This window comes from Rhineura floridana, chromosome 18, assembly GCF_030035675.1.
Source record: "Rhineura floridana isolate rRhiFlo1 chromosome 18, rRhiFlo1.hap2, whole genome shotgun sequence".
NCBI lineage: Eukaryota > Metazoa > Chordata > Lepidosauria > Squamata > Rhineuridae > Rhineura > Rhineura floridana.
This window is the reverse complement of record NC_084497.1, coordinates 29,626,205-29,644,067: the sequence shown is the minus strand read 5'-3', so window position 1 is coordinate 29,644,067 and position 17,863 is coordinate 29,626,205. Positions and strand designations below refer to the sequence as shown.

The window sequence follows — 17,863 nt, the reverse complement described above, 5'->3', positions numbered from 1 at the left end:
AAACGAGATCCTTTGTTCCCTAGGCTTTGGACACACCTGGAGTTAGGAAAGTATCAATGGAAATGCTGGCTAGCAAGCCTCGAGCTGGGAGGGCGCGAAACACTTTCACAGCATTCCTTCCTGCTTTGCTTAACGTCAGATTGCCCTCCACCATCGGAGATTTTAGGAGCCCCTGACGAGGCTTTGCCTAAATTGCTCCTTCCATTGCACAGGAAAGCAACTGACCAGCCTCCTTCCTACAGAGGTCCCCTAGAGGTAAGCCTGGGCGCTGGCTTTGGCCGTCTCCCCAGGATCTCTCAGAGAGTTGCTCCTGATGGAGAGAGCGAGTGCAGCTGAGTGACATGTCCCTCTGCAGCCCCTGGCAGAAAATGCCGCCCCTTTCCTTCTGCCAGCTCTAATTGCATCGGCTGCTTTTTTGGCGAGTTGTCGGTGGGTCCATCCCCAGGTGCCAATTAAGCGCCCAGAATGGTGCAGACACCAGGGTCCTTTCTAATTAGATGTGTTGACGACTCATCAGACCTAATGCTACTTATTCCCAAGTTGACTGTTGCTACAAATGAGCCACTGGTGGCAGAATTAATGTGACACGTGCGCACTGGTGGAGGGGGGAGGGATTGGTTAAAAACAGCACATCAACTCACTAAGGAGCAGAGATGAGCCAGAAGGTGCCCTTGTTGTTTCTGGTGGGAGAAGGAAGGAAGAGATAGACCAGCCCCATCCTTGTGGGGCCCCGAAAAGATGGGGATGCAGCCACCACTCCTTTCTTCCTTCTGTCTTCCGCCCCCCAGACAAAAAAAGAGAAGGGGGATCAGTGTGACTCCAGGGTCCACATTAGAATCTTGCTCATACTCCCTAAAGCCAGGGCTGGAGAACCTTTTATTTTCAGCATGAGCGCCACATTGCCTCATGGGAATCTTCCAGGAGCCGCAGGGCAGTGATGGGTTAGAGACAGAAGCAATGTCTGTGACTCTTACATTTGCACAGGAAACTACATTCCAGGCAAGGGAAAGTCAGAGGTTTCTACTCATCTCCCCATCCAGGCAAGCAAAAGAAGTCATCACAACACACAGAGACATTCCAACATGGCAAAAGCTTTGCCATGTGGAAAACTCGGGCGTGCCTGTTCTCCTCAGTCCTCGCTAGCCTGGCTGCATTGGAGCGTATTTCATATGGATGCCTGGAAAAGGTTTCAGTACCTCGGACAGTTCCTTGAAAGTTTGGACTAAAACCCAAAGTGGTTTCCACTGCCACACTGACATGTCGCCACTACTGCTTGCAAGGAAGGCCAGGCTAAGGTAAGTCACTCCAGGAGCTTCATAGCTGGATAAGAATTTGGACCCAGGACTTCCTCCTCTAGCCAGTGCACCAGCCACACTACCTTTCATTTAATTCAATCAGTTCAGGGTAACAGTTTGCTGTAGGATAGATTCACACAGCCAGGGCTGGCTCTAGGCTTGAGCGGGCCTTGTGGGGGGGAATGACCCTTTTCTCTGTCGGTGGGCTGATCTGGCAGTGATGGCAACCCAAGGAGAAGACAGGGGCATAGTAGGAATTAAAAAGGGTCTTAGAGTTGCCCCCCCCAGAACTATCCTGAATGCCAGGGCAGGGGGAAAAAAGTAAAGAAAAGACAGCAGACATGAACAGTGGGCCCTGCAACAATGCAGAAGCCCTGACAGCTGCCCACTGAGTGCAGGTGCTGGCGCCAGCCCTGTTCACAGCAAACATCAAAGGAAAAAATGGGGGTGGTGGAGAGAAAGAGCCAGGGAGTGTGAAAACCACTTGCAGCAGCCAAGAAACATCACAATGGGTGGGAGGAGGAAGGAAACACCCCACTTACTCTGCAGGTAAAAGACCCCCACTTTGTCGGAGTCAGAGACAGGAATGTAGAGGACCATTTCGTAGCCGGGAGGGAGCCTGTCGGGTCCTTTCGTCCTCAAGATCATGCGGGACATGTCTTCCAGGTCTGGACATTTGATGCCAGGAAATGAAAAGAAAGGAGAGGAGAGAGAAAGAGAAGAGAAATACGCATCAGGGTTTGGGATCCAGAGCCGTCTCTCGAGGGCATTTCCAGACAAAAAGCTTTGACTGGGGTCAGCACGCGAGGCACTCACAGCCCACAAGAGGCTGTGCCAGTGGCCAAGCTGGTCAAGGGTAGGACCATAAGTGTGGGAGTCACAGCACCAGAGATGTGAACGCCCGGGAAAAATGAAAAATTCAGAAATTTTTTTTTACCAGATTTTTCTGTTTTTCTCCCAGAAACATTGGAAAAATTGGAGAGGAAACAGGGAAAACCAGGGAGAAAACAGATCCCCCCCCCATTCTTTCTACTTCCCCCCCTCCCGGGCCTTGACATCTTTACACAGGAACCATCATCACCTCAAAATGGTGTCCCTAACACAACTAGACAATGGGGGGGGGGGCCTGTCAACTTCTTGTTCTCACTTGTCCATTAAGTTCAGTCCTCCACATCTAGACATTTTGATTTAATGTTTTTAAAATTCTCATGCAAATCCTTCAGCGTTTTAGTGCCAATTTCTTCTCATATACATATTTTTGCAAACCACAGTATCATGCAATGTGGTATGCCATCTCTAATCTACTTTTTTTAAAATGCCTACTTTCCCTGAGAATATGCCCTTTTGTACACATCACTCTGCTGGCAAAACTACATTGCAAAACGCAGATAATTTTGAATTTCAAAGGAGGGTTGTGTTTCGGTTCACATGTGGTTTCGGAAAGCGCAAGTTAGTAGGTTTGCCTTTAAATGCAAACTCAGTCGGATTTCTCTCTCCCACCAGCCCAATGCTAAGTAATGGCCTCTTCTCAGACCTCCCTCAAGCTCATTTTGCCTCAAGCCCCCATTTTCCTGGAAGCCCCTCAAGTACTTCTCCTCCTCTGCGACTGATCCTCTCCTCAAACTATCTCACAATCTATCACTCCTCATCCCGTTCCCGGCAAATAGGGAGAGCACCCTCTTCACGATCCTTCCTCAAGGACAGACTTCCCCAACCGGATGCTCCCCAGATGTTGTATCGGACTACGAATCCCATCAGCTCTGGCCAGCATGGCCAAGAACACCTGGAGGGCGCTAGGTTGGGAAAAGATGCTCTAGGCCGTGCCAGGCAATGTAGTGCTGGCCAGGTGCTGCTGGAGGACGGCTCCCATCATCATCCCAGACCATTGGCCATGTTGGCTGCTGGGAGCTGGAGTCCACAACTTCTGGAAGAGGGCACCATGTTGGCTACCTTTGCTCTAGGCTCAGGATGTATTACCACACACCTGTATATTGGTTTTACACCAGTTGCGGCTTCCTCCCAAGAATCCTGGGAACAGTCATTCGGTAAAAGTGCTGAGAATTCTCTTAGAGGGCCCTGCCCTTCCTCCAACATGACTATAGTTCCCAGGGCTCCCAGACCTCCCCCAACACCACTTCAGTTCCCAGGCCTCCCTGCCCTCCCCCCAGCATGACTACAGTTCCCAGGGCTCCCTGCCCTCCCACCAACATGACTACAGTTCCCAGGGCTCCCTGGGAGGTGGGAAACAAGATGGCTTATTCTCGAACAAAAGCATGCAGAACCTCAGGAAAGGCCATTCTAGGACCTTTTAAAGCTGGGTTAAGCATCAGTGACATGCGATGCAAGGTGACTGACAAAGGCTACAGTATTAATTTCATGCATGCCATGGGATTTTAAAAATCAGGGGGTGGATCCTGTGTACCTTCCTTGCAGAACACTTTGTCATCTTTGCAGTCCTCCACGCCAACGTATGGATTTTCCTTATCGCAGTTCACCAGCAGGATGGCGCCCTGCCCATCCGGACCCCATGTCCACGTTGCCTGGAATTGCAACACTTGAGTTGAGCAGGCAGATTTACCCTTTTGCTGCCGTTTGTCGCGGCATGTTCAGGTAGGGCTGGCCATCTCCCCTGCTTGAAATCCTGGATAACTGAGGCCAGTCAGCATACAAAATACTGAGCTAGAGAGACCAATGGTGTCTCAGTCTAAGGCAGCTTCCTGCATTGCCGTGTCTTAAGGAAACGGCCATAGCTTAGTAGCAGAACATCTGCTCTGCATGCAGAAGGTCCCAGGCTCAGTCCCCAGCATCTCTGGGTAGGCCCAGGAATGTACCTGGTTTGGAGAGTTGCTGCCAGTTAGTGCAGACAATACTGAGCTGGTTGGGCCAAGGGTCTGACCTCAAAGAGTTTTTAAAAAAAGATATTTTTCAAGATGTTTTGTTTTTAAGATGTTCTTAGTGTTTTGTCCCTTGTTTTTTTCCTCTGGGAGGAAGGGTAGGATATAATTTAATAAATACTAGTACTAATACTAATGTTATTATTATTGAAGGCTGCTTACTGATCAATCAGTTCATCCAGTTTTAATCAGAGGGTGTTACTCCACCCCCTCCCTCTGGAAAACACAAACTCTAAATAATGGCTGGAACGTTTGATGTTGAAAAAGCACCTTGGTGGCATCTCAAAACTGGATTCCAGCGAAGGCTCCTCTTTGCAAGCTCAGCCCTGCAGAACGCTATACACCGGTTGGCCCAGGGGAGTAAGAGGCTCCGTCAGTGGATAACAGTGGCCAAGAGAGGGATCACCGGCCCAGCAGGGGAGCCTGGAGGAACGCCGGGAACGGAGACCTCTGTGTCAAAGGACGGACTGAGGGGCACAAAGAGGCATCCCTTTCGTACAGTGTCCCAGTCCTTCCCAAGGAGAGGGCATCCCCTGGTAATGTAAATGCCTTGCAGGCTCCAAGGGCTGACCCCAGTTGACTTGGTTCTCTGCCCGCCTGCCCTGACCATTGGTTTAGAGGAAAGCTATCTTTTCACCGAGGCCTTGGAGATGGAAGCACCCGACTGGGATCAGGTGGTGTGGACGGACACTTAGGAACAGAGGAAGCTGCCCTCTACTGAGTCAGACCAGGGGTCCATGCAGCTCAGTTTTGCCCACTCTGACCGGCAGGGGCTATTCTGGGTTTCAGACCAGAAGTCTCTCCCAGTCCTACCTAGAAATGCTTGGGACCGTATCTAGGACCTTCACAAATACATTTGCTTAAATGCACATTTCCTCTTGATAGGTGCCCTTAACATATCCAGAATCTGGATAAGAGCAGGTTCGAAGGATGGCTGCATTTCGGTTCCCATATTGCTTCAGAGAGATGTGGATTTGGTAGACTGGGCTTTAAATGCAAACTGCGTCACATTTCTTATAAGAGGCTGGGCCCAATGTCCTGTAGGACCCTGCAGAGTTGCGTAGCGGAACGGAGAGTTTTGAGCGAGCTTGTGTGTGTGTGTTTGAATCTTTGCTAAGATTCTACCTTCCCTGCAAATTAGTCGGACAGAGGCTTTAAGCTTTAAAATAAGAAATAACTACTTTATTCTGGAAGTACATGCTTGACAGGAAAGAGTTCTATATCTAGCTAACTAGCTATGCTGGAGCAGCAGACTCTGATCCCAGGGTCTGCCCTCATGCTAGTTGAGAGGAGAGACAAAGGAAAGATGTCTGCTCCCCTCTCGAGAAAGAAGAAAGACTGCTGGAAGGAGGGAAGGAACTGGGATCAACATCCTCTGCATATCAGTCTAGCAGGAAGGAAGAGACAGCAGGAGATCAAAGGACAAGTATAGGCTAGTAACCAAGAGGTCTTCTCTCTAGCTACGCCTTTAGCCCCATGCAGCCTCAACCCACAAGTTGGAGTTGAACCCCATATATCCCAACATTTCTCCCCCAGTCCTTCCTCTTAGGAAGCAAGGCCCAGCTCTCATAAGAACATAAGAACATAAGAACATAAGAAGAGCCTGCTGGATCAGGCCAGTGGCCCATCTAGTCCAGCATCCTGTTCTCACAGTGGCCAACCAGGTGCCAGGGCCAGCAAGCAACCTCAGCGCAGCCTTGGCCAACCTTGCAGCCCCCAACTGCTCAGGACTGCAGCTCCCACCAGCCCCAAGCCAGCACGGCCAGCGTTTCTGGATGATGGGAGTTGTCATCCCAAACAGTGGGAGGCCGCCCAGTTGGTGAAAGCCGAGAAGGGATTCCAAGCTGGTTGCCTCCTGTTCCCACCCAAACCCCTTCACCACATTTTAACTATTGCTGCTGAGCGAAACCCTTTTAAAATATAGAAACAATTCACCTTCTTTGGGTGGTTCTTCTCCACCACTCCGTCACGGTCTGCATCAACGTCCAGTGAAATCACTAGAAAAGTACACAAGCCTGATGAGCAAGCGCTTCTTACTCTGCGGCCCAGCCAAGGATTCTCCTGTGCCGTTGAACAGCCGCGTGGCAGAGAGACCAGCCGGATTATGGTTGGGGATGGACGAATCTGTCCATTTTGGTTTCTCGTTTTGCCCTATCTTCAGCTCAGTTCTGTTCATTTCCACATCAGTTCGTGGATTTTTTTAAAAAGTCATTAGCATTTTAATATGGATGTCTCATACTGTATTATCCACACGTGTCAATGCAATGGAGTTTTTGCCTAATATTATGCATTATACATTTTTGATATGCTATTTTTATGAATATATGCATTTTTGCAGATATTTTACCCCGAGATATGCATGTCTTACACCTGACCGGGCTGGAGAACTGCCCTGCAACATTTGAAGAAGTGCAAATTTCGAGGGACGGCTGCGTTTCGGTTCTCCCCTTGTTGTGGAAAATGCAAACTTGATTTGGCTTTACATGTGAACAGATTTCCTCTCTATTCCTATTGAGTGCTGTATTAAAATGCTTCAAGAGCCCCCGTTTTAACCTTACCCTCCCACCCCAAATGCAGAAAAGCAGTGCCTCAAGGGTAGAAGCACCGAGGGCTGTGTCAAGGGGGGGGGGAGAAGGCCAGAAGAGCAACATTTCTAAGGACAGCCCTTGCCAGCCTGATTCATGAACCGAGCAACATCCCCCATCCAAGGAGGGCCGACTATCGAGTTTCCTGCTGGCATTCGGGTCCATCACGTGAGGCAGTCCCTGCACTGCTAGAAAACTGTTTTTTGCCGCTGCCTTGGCGACGGGAGGAACAACATGCACGTCTAGGATTTCTCTGGAGTGACTGTCACACAAACTAGCACAGCTGGGGCGGAAGAAGCTGCGGCGCCCAGCTCCCAGCTTTCGAAAAACAGCAGGAGCAAAATGAGAGATAAAAAGATAAAAGTGCCACCACCACGGGAGCACAGGAGCCTCCCTTATGCCGAGTCAGATCCTGGGTCCATCTAGCCCAGTGTTGTCTACACTGACTGGCAGCAGCTCTCCAGGGTTTCAGGCAGGGGGTCTCTCCAGCCCTGCCTGGAGATGCTGCCATTGGGGACTGAACCTGGGACCTTCCGCATGCCAAGCAGGGGCTCTGCCAATGAGCTGCGGCCCTTCTGGATGCAGCCAGGAATACTGCCCTTAGGCTCTGCTTGTGTTGGCTTCTCAGAGGTGCCTGGTTGGCCACTGAGGGAGACAGGATCCTGGTTTAGATGGGCCTTCCAGTCCAATCTAGCAGGTCTCTCCTTATGTTCTTAATCCAGCTCTTGAGGAATGTTAACTAGATGAGACCCCATACCCTCCCAAGAACATGCTACTCTAGGAACAGCAGTCAAGGACGCTCAGACCTGCCACCCCAGTTGCAGGGAGCTGGCTGTGGTTACTCTTATGGTGAAAGGAAAAAAGCACTCTGCCCATGTTCAGAGACAATGTGCCATGTGCATGTTTCAGGGCCTGTAACTTAAGAAAGCTGAAAATGGACAGGGAAGATGGCCAGAAGACTCTGCCAATTTGCTCCTCCGCACACTGCATCCTGGTGACTTTAATAAAACATTTAATATGGCAGAGGGTTGAGGGTGACAAGTATGCCAGGCTCTGCCAAAGAAGCAGCTTTTTTCTCCCCACCCAGTTGTCTGAGACAGTTAAGAAGCTTCTCTCATCACATCGCAAAGCTGAAAAGCTCAGAGATCTTGTCTGATTGTTTTTAAGTAGCCCATGAGAGCTGTAGTAATTTGCAATAGAAAGCAGAGATCAAACAGGATTATTGTGGGTCTCCCTTTCCAGGAAAAAAGGCAGGCAGGGACAGTGTACCCACACTTACCAATGCCAGTCAGGAAAACGCCAGCTTGGTCAATGTGGTGACCTCCGTTCTCATCAAAATAGCCTACGGTCACCTGGGGAAGGAAAAAAATACACATGGCTGGGAGAAAGCTTTGAAAAGCCAAAGGAAAATAAAAAAGGGACTAGAAGACACATTGTGCCAGACAGCGGTCAGCATTACTATACATTGATCAGGCCAACCTCGGAGCTTTCCAATCTATGCTGGTAAAGTAACTGTCAAAACAGCAGACTTAATTTTTAGGGGAGATGCCTTTAGGTGTAAGGGAAGGGTCTGCATCTGCTTTCCCCTGAATAAAGCTGCACACCTTCCCAAGCCAGGGCCTTTTTAGTGATGCTGAGAGATTTTATTTATTTATTAAATAAATTTATATCCCGCCCTTCCTCCCAGTAGGACTGAAGTTTGACTGAAGCAGAAGCAGTTCCCCTGAAGCAGCAGCATACCCAGTGCAGGGATGGGGAACTTGTGACCCTCCAAGAGTTGCTGGTCTCTGACTCCCATCATCATCCCTGACCATTGGCCATGCTGGCTGCTGCAACGGAGCAAAGCTGGAGTCCAACCACATCTGGAGGATCACAGGTTCCTCATTCCTGAATCAGACCACACTTTGCCTTTACTTTCCCTACCTATCCCCCCATCACAACTCTGCCTTCTTCTAATGCAGAGAGGGAAACCTGGGGCCCTCCAGATGTTTCTGGATGACAACTCCCATCATCCCTGACCATGCTGGCTTCAGGGGCTGATGGGAATTGGGAGTCCAACATAGTCTCGAGGGCCACACAGGTTTGCCAGCCCTATCCTGGGTATGCTGCTGTGTCAGGGGGATCAACGCGGCTTTAAAGATCATCCCTGCCTCTCCATGTGCCTGCCCAGCCTGATCAACCTGTACATTTGGATATAGTTATGCCATAAGTCCTGATACTGCCTGCCTGATCAACCTGTACATTTGGACATAATTATCCTACAAGTCTTGATATTTGGAAAGGGACTCAAGCTTCCCAAATGCTCAGGGGAAAAGCGAGCTTAAAATGCGCCTCACTTTATTATCATTGCTTTCAGTGCTGGGACAGGTCATTTTGATCCTCAGGATCGTCTTGGGGTCCAGGGGCCATCGCTTCCCACCATTTGTTGGCGCATACTCCGACTGGTCGTTGCTAATGACTTCCACTTCAACATCATCCGAGTGCTTCACACCGAAGGTTACTGCTTCGACAGGAGCTGCTCTGTAAGAAAGAGGAATGAAGGAGGTCGGTGATGTATGTACAGAGAGACACCATCGACCTTAAAAGAAGGTGTTGGACAGAACACCGAAGTCTCACAGTCTCTGCCCCAGAGAGCATACAATCTACCCTTGTGCGGTCTTGCTTTGCTGCTGCTGGTTCCGTGCCTAGAACAGCAAACAAGAAAAATATCCGGCCACCCAGAAATGATTTCCCAGTACTTAAAAAAAATGTTGATGCTGGCGCTTAGACATCAAACATTTAAAAAAACAAAATTAAAACTCCATCTTTGCACAGTCACCCTTATGTACAAAGAAATGCAGAGGAGGAAGATCATCCCAGGACACAAAGATTTGTTTATTCGTTACAAAAGGGAGAGCTTAAAAACAATAAAAACAAACAAACAAAGGAAATAAATCCCCGGACACAGAAAACTAGCATGTCGGGGCTAGGCTAGAAATCTTCTTCCTGATGTGTGAGTTTTCTACATGTATTTCGATGGAGGATCATTCAACAATGCAAACCCCAACAACGTCAACTTAGGCACACAGCAAGTCAGCCACAACAGCTGGCGTTGGTGAACTAGGCTCCTCTGGAGTGGGTTCATCATCCCCATGAAAGACAGCGGTTATGTCTTTTCTGGCTGCCTCGGAACTTCGGCGAGGCACAGAAGACTAATCTGGCAATGCTGCCGGCACTTCTCTGATCCAGACAATATTTTCTGAGCTGCATACGAAGCTGACTTACACCAAGTCAGGCCCATCTGGCACAGTGCTGCCTGTCTACACTGACTGGCAGCAACTCTCCAAGGTTCCAGGCCAGGGAGACAATCCCAGCCTTACCTGGAGATGCTGCCGGGGATTGGACCTGGGACCTTCTGCTTCCAAGGCAGTGGCTCTGCAGCTGAGCCATGGCACTTCCCCTCAAAATAAAATAAGATGCTAGTCCTCATTGTTCTGAATAAAGGGCTGGTTTAAATAAAGAAGCTGCCTTATACCGAGTGAGACCATTCGTCCACCTAGCTCCATATTGTCTACACTGACTAGTAGTGACTCACCAGGGTTCCAGGCAGAAGTCTCTCTCACCCCAATCAGAAGACACCGCCAGGGATTGAACCTGGGACCTTTTGCATGCACAGCAGGGGCCCTGCCACTGAGCTACGCCCCTTCCCCACATTCTGGACATCCCAGTCTTACTTGCTTGTTCCTTTGCCGGCTTTGCCCGCTGTACAGCGTGCCACTCAGCAGTCCCACACTGGGGGAAATCAATCCAGAGAGACCGAGAGCAATCCACATGCGCTCAAAAAGACCCTGTGCTGGGACAGCCAGTCGGCTTCCAAAGATGTCTCTCTTAGCTGGAGCGATTTACTGCTGCCACAGCTGCATTAGAGTGCTTAGCATCCCGGGGATGGCTGCCATCTCCTGCCTTGCACGTTCTCTCTCTCTCTCTCTCTCTCTCTCTCTCTCTCTCTCTCTCTCTCTCTCTCTCTCTTATATACCTGGAAGCTTCTGAAGGTTCAAGACAGACAGACATGCAGACTTCAGCCCTGAGTTTGAAGTCCCTCGAATCCAGCCCCCCAACGTGCACAATAAAGCCAGCACCACCAACCAAGGGTGCTCTCTCTCTCCCTCCCTCCCTCCCTCCCTCTCTCCCTCTCTCAAGGCTGCCCTGTAATTTATTTATTTAGACCATTTATATACTGCTTATACTGTATTTAAATAAAACTCTAAGTGGTGTACAACAAATAAAAACATCTTAAAGCAACTACAAAAAACAATCAATAAAATACGATGAACTGAACACTACATCCCCTTTAGTATCAACATAATAAAAACATTGTATATAAAATTAAGTACAAAAAATACAAGGAAAGACTCATAACATTAATAATGTAAACAGAATATTCCCTAAATTTCAAGGAAAAACAAAACAAATAAAACAAGTTAAAACAAGCTTATTTTAAAACATAATAGATTAAACAAATCAGCTCATTTCTTAATCACAGTATAATAAAATGCAAAACAATTAAAACAGCCGGCCCCCTTTATAACAGAATTTTGTCTAACTACAGTTTACTCAAACACACCCTCTGGGTTTTAGGGGGCCCTGGACCAGGTGACATCTGTCTTCCCTCCCCCCCCCCGTGCTGTCCTAGTGATCCCCTACCAGCTTACCCAGGGGTCTGTGCTTCTCAAAGTGCGTGACTGTGCATGCAGAGGGCGGGTGGCAACATGCATCTCCCAGCACTCAGAAAAGAAGCATTGAGCAAGGCAGCAACATTTTCTTAAATTTCCCCAGAATGCTTTTGGGCCCTACGTTGAGCTCCAGAAGCATTCTGGGAAAATTAAGAAGGCGTTGCAGCCACCTTGCATGGTGCATCACTTTAGAGCACCAGGTCCATTTTTTTAAAAGGTTTAAAAAACTTTTCTTAAAAAAGGAAAAGGTGTTTGCAATAATGCTGTGAAGTCATTGCAATTACAACCCACCACGGCAAGTGCCAACAGCAGACTTGTGCCTCTGTATTAATACGTCCATGCAAAACAGCCATGTTCGTAAACATGAACGGAAGTCTAGTATGCTCCTTCATAAATGTACTCTTCTCTGTAAAGCTCAGAAATATGTGAGTTACTTTAACTGTGTTTATCTCCTCCTCGGGTACATTCTCAGCTAGGCACAGCCTGCAGAGTCCCCTTTCAAGACTTCCAAGATCTCAGCTACATCTAGAACATCTAGAGCTGCAAGTTCAAAGCTAGGACCTCAGATCTGCAGGATAAGCTTTGTTGGACCTGAGTAGCTACAGACAATGCAGATTAACAAAACATGATTTCCAGTGAATGAAAATATTATGGTAAGTCTCCTGATTTCTCCCCTCAGGGCTACTTTCCAGTGCTGCTGTGGGCTTCAAGGTCAGAGGGAGTAATCTCTTTTGGATTACCAGCGGCAGGCTGGCCCACCCACTTCACCCTTTCGGGAGTCATTGCATAACAGCCCTAAGCTTCCCACATCTATTTTTAAGTGCCATGTCAACCATACCCCTGAGGGTTATATCCAGTGCCAGCCCTACTCAGACCAGACCCACTGAACTGAATGGGCATGATTGGGTTCATTAATTTCAACAAGTCTGTTCAGTGGGACTACATTCCTAAACATCCAAAAAGCAAAACATATTTTTAAAAATTCTTAAATTGGAGATGGAAAGGTCTAATCTGCTTGCAAATTCTAATCTAAGCAGCTCCTTGCTTAACCCAAGATCTGAGCTATGCAAGTACTGTTCCGTCAGGCTTTATGCAGGCAGTTGTCTCGTTGCAACAGCTCACCTTGTATTTGAAAGGTTTTTATTGTAAGGTTTTCATTTGTTGAGGTTTTTTGAAATGAAATATAGTGGTATAGAAATATATTTATAAATAAATAACTAAAACTCATGTTGGTAAAGAGATTCACCATGAGAGCTGCAAGGACTGGGGGAGAGACAAGCTGGGTTTCAATAACAATAAAGTTAGGAACAAAGGAAGTTGCCTTATGCAGAGTCAGGCCATGTAGCTTGGTATTGTCCACACTGACTGGCAGGGGCTCCCTGGAAACCTCCAGGGAACTTGGAACCTTCGCCATGCAAAGCATGTGCTCTGCCCTTCCCTTAAAAAAAACAACTAAATTTCTAGTCCTCCTGGTTCTGAATAAAGGGCTGAATTAACCAGGAAGCTGCCTTATACAGAGTCAGACCATTGGCCCATCTAGTTCGGTATTGTCTACACTGGCCAACAGCCACTCTGTTCCAGACTCAGGATTCCCCCTCAGCCCTACCTGGTGAAGCTGCTGGGGATTGAATCTGGGGCCTTGCGGACGCAAGGCAGATGCTTTGACACTGAGCTGCAGCTCTCCGTGTGGCTAGGAAACGATAATAAAGGTAAGCCTGGCAAAGTCAGGTCATTTCAGAGGGAGGAAGGAGTGAATTCATCCCACCGAGGCAAACATTTCATAAAGCTCTTTAAACTCAGCTTCCCGGGACTTTACTGACTTGCACACTCTGCTGCTTAAAAAACACACACACAGCTCTCTTACACACAACACAATAGGTGCAGGACCGCGGCATCTCCAGATTCCCTGGCACAGAGCATGGCATCAATGCCTCATTCAGGGAGCAGACAATGAACAATCAGCTGTAAAGAAGCATTTGCTGTGACAGGAGAGGCTCACACAGGATTACTGTGCTCTCTCGCTCTCTCTGGATGGATGAGCATTTAAAAGTACACACAGCCCTATAGGAATAGGCAAAGGAGGCAACCAAAGAGTTGCGACTCAATACAGTTTAACTCCAGAGCTGGGTCTTGAAAGATGCCATAATCTCTGAGCATGTGCAGACTGCCTGGTGTTCTTTACCAACAAGGAACCACTACCAGCTTCTATGTCTAGGATTTGGGGTAAGAGGTTTAGAGAGCTGAGGTTTGGAGGTACACTTGAGCCCCAACGTCTCTCCCCAGTCAGGAATTCAGCAAAAGAGGCTTCGAAAGCTGCTGCCTTCACCCAAACAATCATGGAAACTGTCACTTGTCAAGGCTGCTGGGAATCTGTAGCTCTAACAGGCAGAAGCCACAGTTCCCAGAATCCTTTGGGGGAAGTCCTGTGCTTTAAACGTATGGCGTGGATCTGCCCTTAGAAAAAAGGTTCTGCCTTAAACCAGGGGTGGGGAGCCTTTGGGAGGCTCTCCAGAAACTCCCATCAGCCAGCCTGGCCAATGGTAATTAGGGATGATGGGAGTTCGAGTCCAGTAACGTCTGGAGGGCCACAGGTTATGCATCCCTGCATTAAAAAAAGGCAGAGTAGGGATGGAGGTCTCTAGGGGCAGTGAAGGCAAGTGACGATCTAGTTCAAGGAAGGGGAACGAGTGTGGCCCTTCAGGTGTTGTTGGACTCCCATCAGCCAGCATGGCCAAATTGGTCAGGGGTGATGGCAGTTGGAGTGGCAGTTGGAGTCCTACAACACCTGGAGGGCACTACCCCCCCCTTTAAGCTGTTTGTCTCCTCCTTTTTGACGAAGACAAATTTGGTTTGAAAGGAGTACCTCTTGCTTGCGTAACTGCCCTGAAATCTGAATTCAAGGTGCCTTCCTGTGCACACTTTCCTGGGGGTAAGAATTAATCCCACTGTGTCCAGCAGACTTAATGTGTACAGGATTGTGCTCTTTGACTTGCTAGCATTTAGCAACGGAACTCACCATCAACAAGGCTCTGCTCCTTTATATCCTAAAGAAGGTGGGCCTCTGAGCATGCACAGAGTGTTTCCCTTTCCCCACTGGCCCTCACACACCTGGGACTATGGGACTGACAGGTGTGCTGAGAGAGCCACAATGGCGGCAGAGCGCGATGGCAAAAAGACACCTGGAGTCTCAACAAGACTAGCAGGGGTAAACCCTTGGGATCCTTGAAACCTTCAGAGTGAAACCTTCAGAGTGAAGACAGCTCTCCCCTATCAGCGCCAGGGCCTGACAAGTCACTCCATCTCCAGCACCCGGCGCACAAAGCTGAGAAGCCCTGGCTTGGGCAAGAAGGCCAGGATCAAGGTTTAATCTTGACGCCTGCTTGGGGAGGTTGAGCAGGGGTGGGGGTGGGGGCACAGAGCTGCTGTCTCATGGTGGGAGTAATTAAATGTAGGTAATGACAGCAAGAGGGGTGTCAAAAGTGTAGACCCATGCCAGGCTGGGAGCTGTCCCAGCGCCAAAAGATCAACAGCTGAAGGGTCCTGCAGCCGGCCAATTCAAAAGGCAAGCTGGGTTATCCTATTTCAGGCTAGGGAGATTTGTTGGCTCTAGAATCCACAGCAACGCTGTCTCCGGCCTCAGGAAAGCCCACACCATGGTAGAAAAACACAGTAGGCGATATCTTTGATTAGCAGTCGGTCGAGGACTCCGCAGAGTTGCATGTCACACAGAACACAGCATCAAGCCCAGTGAGAAAGTGACCACTGTGCACATGCATCAGATGTGGCAAGGCACTGTATTTATTTAGTCGTTTAAATCATTATAGTTGCATTTATAGCCCACCTTTCCTCCAAAGAGCTAATAAGGTTCCCCTCCCCATTTGAATCCTCACAACAACCCTGTGAGGTAGGCGAGGCTGACACATGGCGACTGGCCCAAGGTCACCCAGTGAACTTCATATGGATGAGTTGGGATTTGAACCCAGGTCCTAGCCTGATACTTTAACCACTGCACCACACTGGGTCTCATACGGACACAGCAAGGGGGTCACACAGACCTGAGCCCCCTTTCCATTTACAAGCGAACTCATTTAAAAGCTACAGGCTTTCCCAAGCTCAAGAGCCGCTTCCAGGTTCCATGCAACAAAGAGTGCTGTGTAGCTCAAAACCTTACGCACCGCTTCGCCAACAGAAATCAATCCTTCAACCCCACTAAACCCAATTCATTGGCGAAGGTGCTGATAAAATATATTTGAAGTCAACGTACAGTAAGAGAAGGTCCAGGTCTTAAAGCCACCACTCCCAAAGGGGGGGGGGTCCAGTGGCAACGCACCCCCTTTTGCAACATAGGAAGCTGCTGAGTCAGACCATCAGTTCATCTAACTCAGTTCTGTTTACACTGACCGGCAGCGGCTCTTTAGGGTTTCAGGCAGGGGGTCTCTCCGAGCTCTGCCTGGAGATGCTGTCATTGGGGATTGAACCCTGGGATCTTCTGCATGCAAAGCAGGTGTTCTGCAACTGAGCTTCGGCCCTCCCTTACTCTCTAGCAGGGAGTTTCTCTGGAGGAAAAAGCATAGGAGACTACAGAAATATGGGGGATGCAATGAAGGCGGGCAGGTGCGCTGAGGGGGGCTCCAAAATGTGGGGAAATGAAGAGAGTGGGTGTCAATATCTGCAAAGACAAAGTGTGAAGTTCTGTGTGCGTGTGTTGTAGAAAGGGGGCGCTGCCACATCTAAAGGAACATGAGTTCCAGGTGTGAGATGTGCTCAGGCAATATTGGAGGTTAGCAAATGAACCAGCAAAAATAAAAATAAATTAGGGTCCTGGAGGGGTAATGGAGGAGGGGGCTGCTTTGAAAGACTTGATGCCTTGCTAGGGGCAGATAAAGAACTAATTCTGAAGGGCTCAGTCTATTTAAAGCACATGACTTCCCCCAAGAAATCCTGGGAACTCTAGCTTACCCCTCACAGAGGTACAGTTCCCAGCACCCGTTAAGGGCAGTCCCCACGATCTTCTTTTTTTTGGGGGGGGGAGGCAGGTGCTTTAAAGGTATGGTGTGCAATGTTTGCAATTGAGGATTAACAGAAAGGGGGGTAACCTGCCCAAATCTAGGCAATCGAGAGGGAGGGCCAAAGGAGCGTGCCTTTGGGGAGGGTTTGGTATTTGGGGAGGGGGTCCCCACAGGAGGGCCCCCTAAAAATGGGGGGTTCTGTTCCTCAGATGACTCAAAGCCTTTTTGGGGAAGGGAGGAAGCGGAGCGGGAGCGGCGACCTCACCCGTAGACGTCGGTGGAGAGGAAGGTGCCCACCACGCAGACGACCTCGATGCGAGTCCCGTAGTGCAGCCGGAGCGTCCGATCGCGCAGCATCTCGCCCGACGCGGAGTGGCAGCTCCGGGGCAAAGTACTCCTGTCCCGCGCCTCGCTTCTGTCTTCCCTGCCGCTGGTCCCACAGGTGGCCACTGAGCCGCACCGGCTGCCCTCCACAGCCTGCCCCAGCCCAGCCCCGCCCTCGCTCCCCCCAGTGGCCCCCGGGGGCGTCAATCAAAGCGACTGAACAACCCCCCCCCCCCGCCAGCCTCGGGTGGGGCCATTAAAGAGCCCGGGGCGGGTATTTTTAGAAAGGGAGAAAGAGGAACGCGTGGCAGAGCGCCAAGGTCAGCCAGGGCATCGCCTTCCAACCGGCGGCAACGGTGCCTCTGAGCAAGTACAGAGTGCCTTGCCCACCAACATACTAAAGAGAGTCAAGATAATGGGTTGTAGGCAATGTGACCCCTGCTTAAAGTAGACACATTGGGTTGTATCCAACTAGGTTTTACTGAGTAAGCCCATTCAAGTGAATAGACCCCAGTTAGACACGTATATGCACCATACTATAGTTCACACGCATTTAAAGCACACAGCTTTCCCCCAAAGAATCCTGGGAGCTGTAGTTTACCATCACAGAGCTGCAATCCCCAGCACCCTTAACAAACCACAGTTCCCAGGATCCTTTGAGGAGGAGAAGTAAATGTGCTTCAAATGCATGGTGTGGATGCAACCTGGCTCTTGTGGAGGCAACACCTCATCATAATAGGAAAGGGGGGGATCTTGCAGTATTTTTAATGAAATGGGGTGGAGGTGGGGAAGAGTCAAGAGGAGCCAGCAGATAAGAACAAAACAAAAATGATCCTGGCCCGAGTGTCTTTTTATGTCTCGAGTGCCATTGCCTGAACTGTGGCCAGATATGCTTTAATTAAGACATAGGACTGACAAAGGGGAGATTTGCAGGGGAGTGCAGAGTGGGCGATGGGCAGATGCAGAGGGAGAACATTTAGGGCCGGTGCCAGGGAAGCCAGAGAAGAATAGCGCATGCCAGCGCACTGCTGGATATTGATCCCC

General features: G+C 49.3%; 1 protein-coding gene across 1 annotated transcript in view; it reads right to left on the bottom strand.

The window, feature by feature from the left end:
* PADI2 (peptidyl arginine deiminase 2) overlaps positions 1 to 16,966 on the bottom strand; it is a 42,385-nt gene extending 25,419 nt beyond the window's left edge. The window contains exons 1-6 of the mRNA XM_061601197.1: positions 16,761 to 16,966; positions 9,111 to 9,294; positions 8,054 to 8,126; positions 6,125 to 6,186; positions 3,718 to 3,835; positions 1,838 to 1,963 (exon numbers count right to left, since the gene is read on the bottom strand). Coding sequence (XP_061457181.1) covers positions 1,838 to 1,963; positions 3,718 to 3,835; positions 6,125 to 6,186; positions 8,054 to 8,126; positions 9,111 to 9,294; positions 16,761 to 16,852 — 655 coding nt within the window. The 5' untranslated portion in view covers positions 16,853 to 16,966. The remainder of the gene's footprint in view (positions 1 to 1,837; positions 1,964 to 3,717; positions 3,836 to 6,124; positions 6,187 to 8,053; positions 8,127 to 9,110; positions 9,295 to 16,760) is intronic.
* Positions 16,967 to 17,863: the final 897 nt, after the last annotated feature.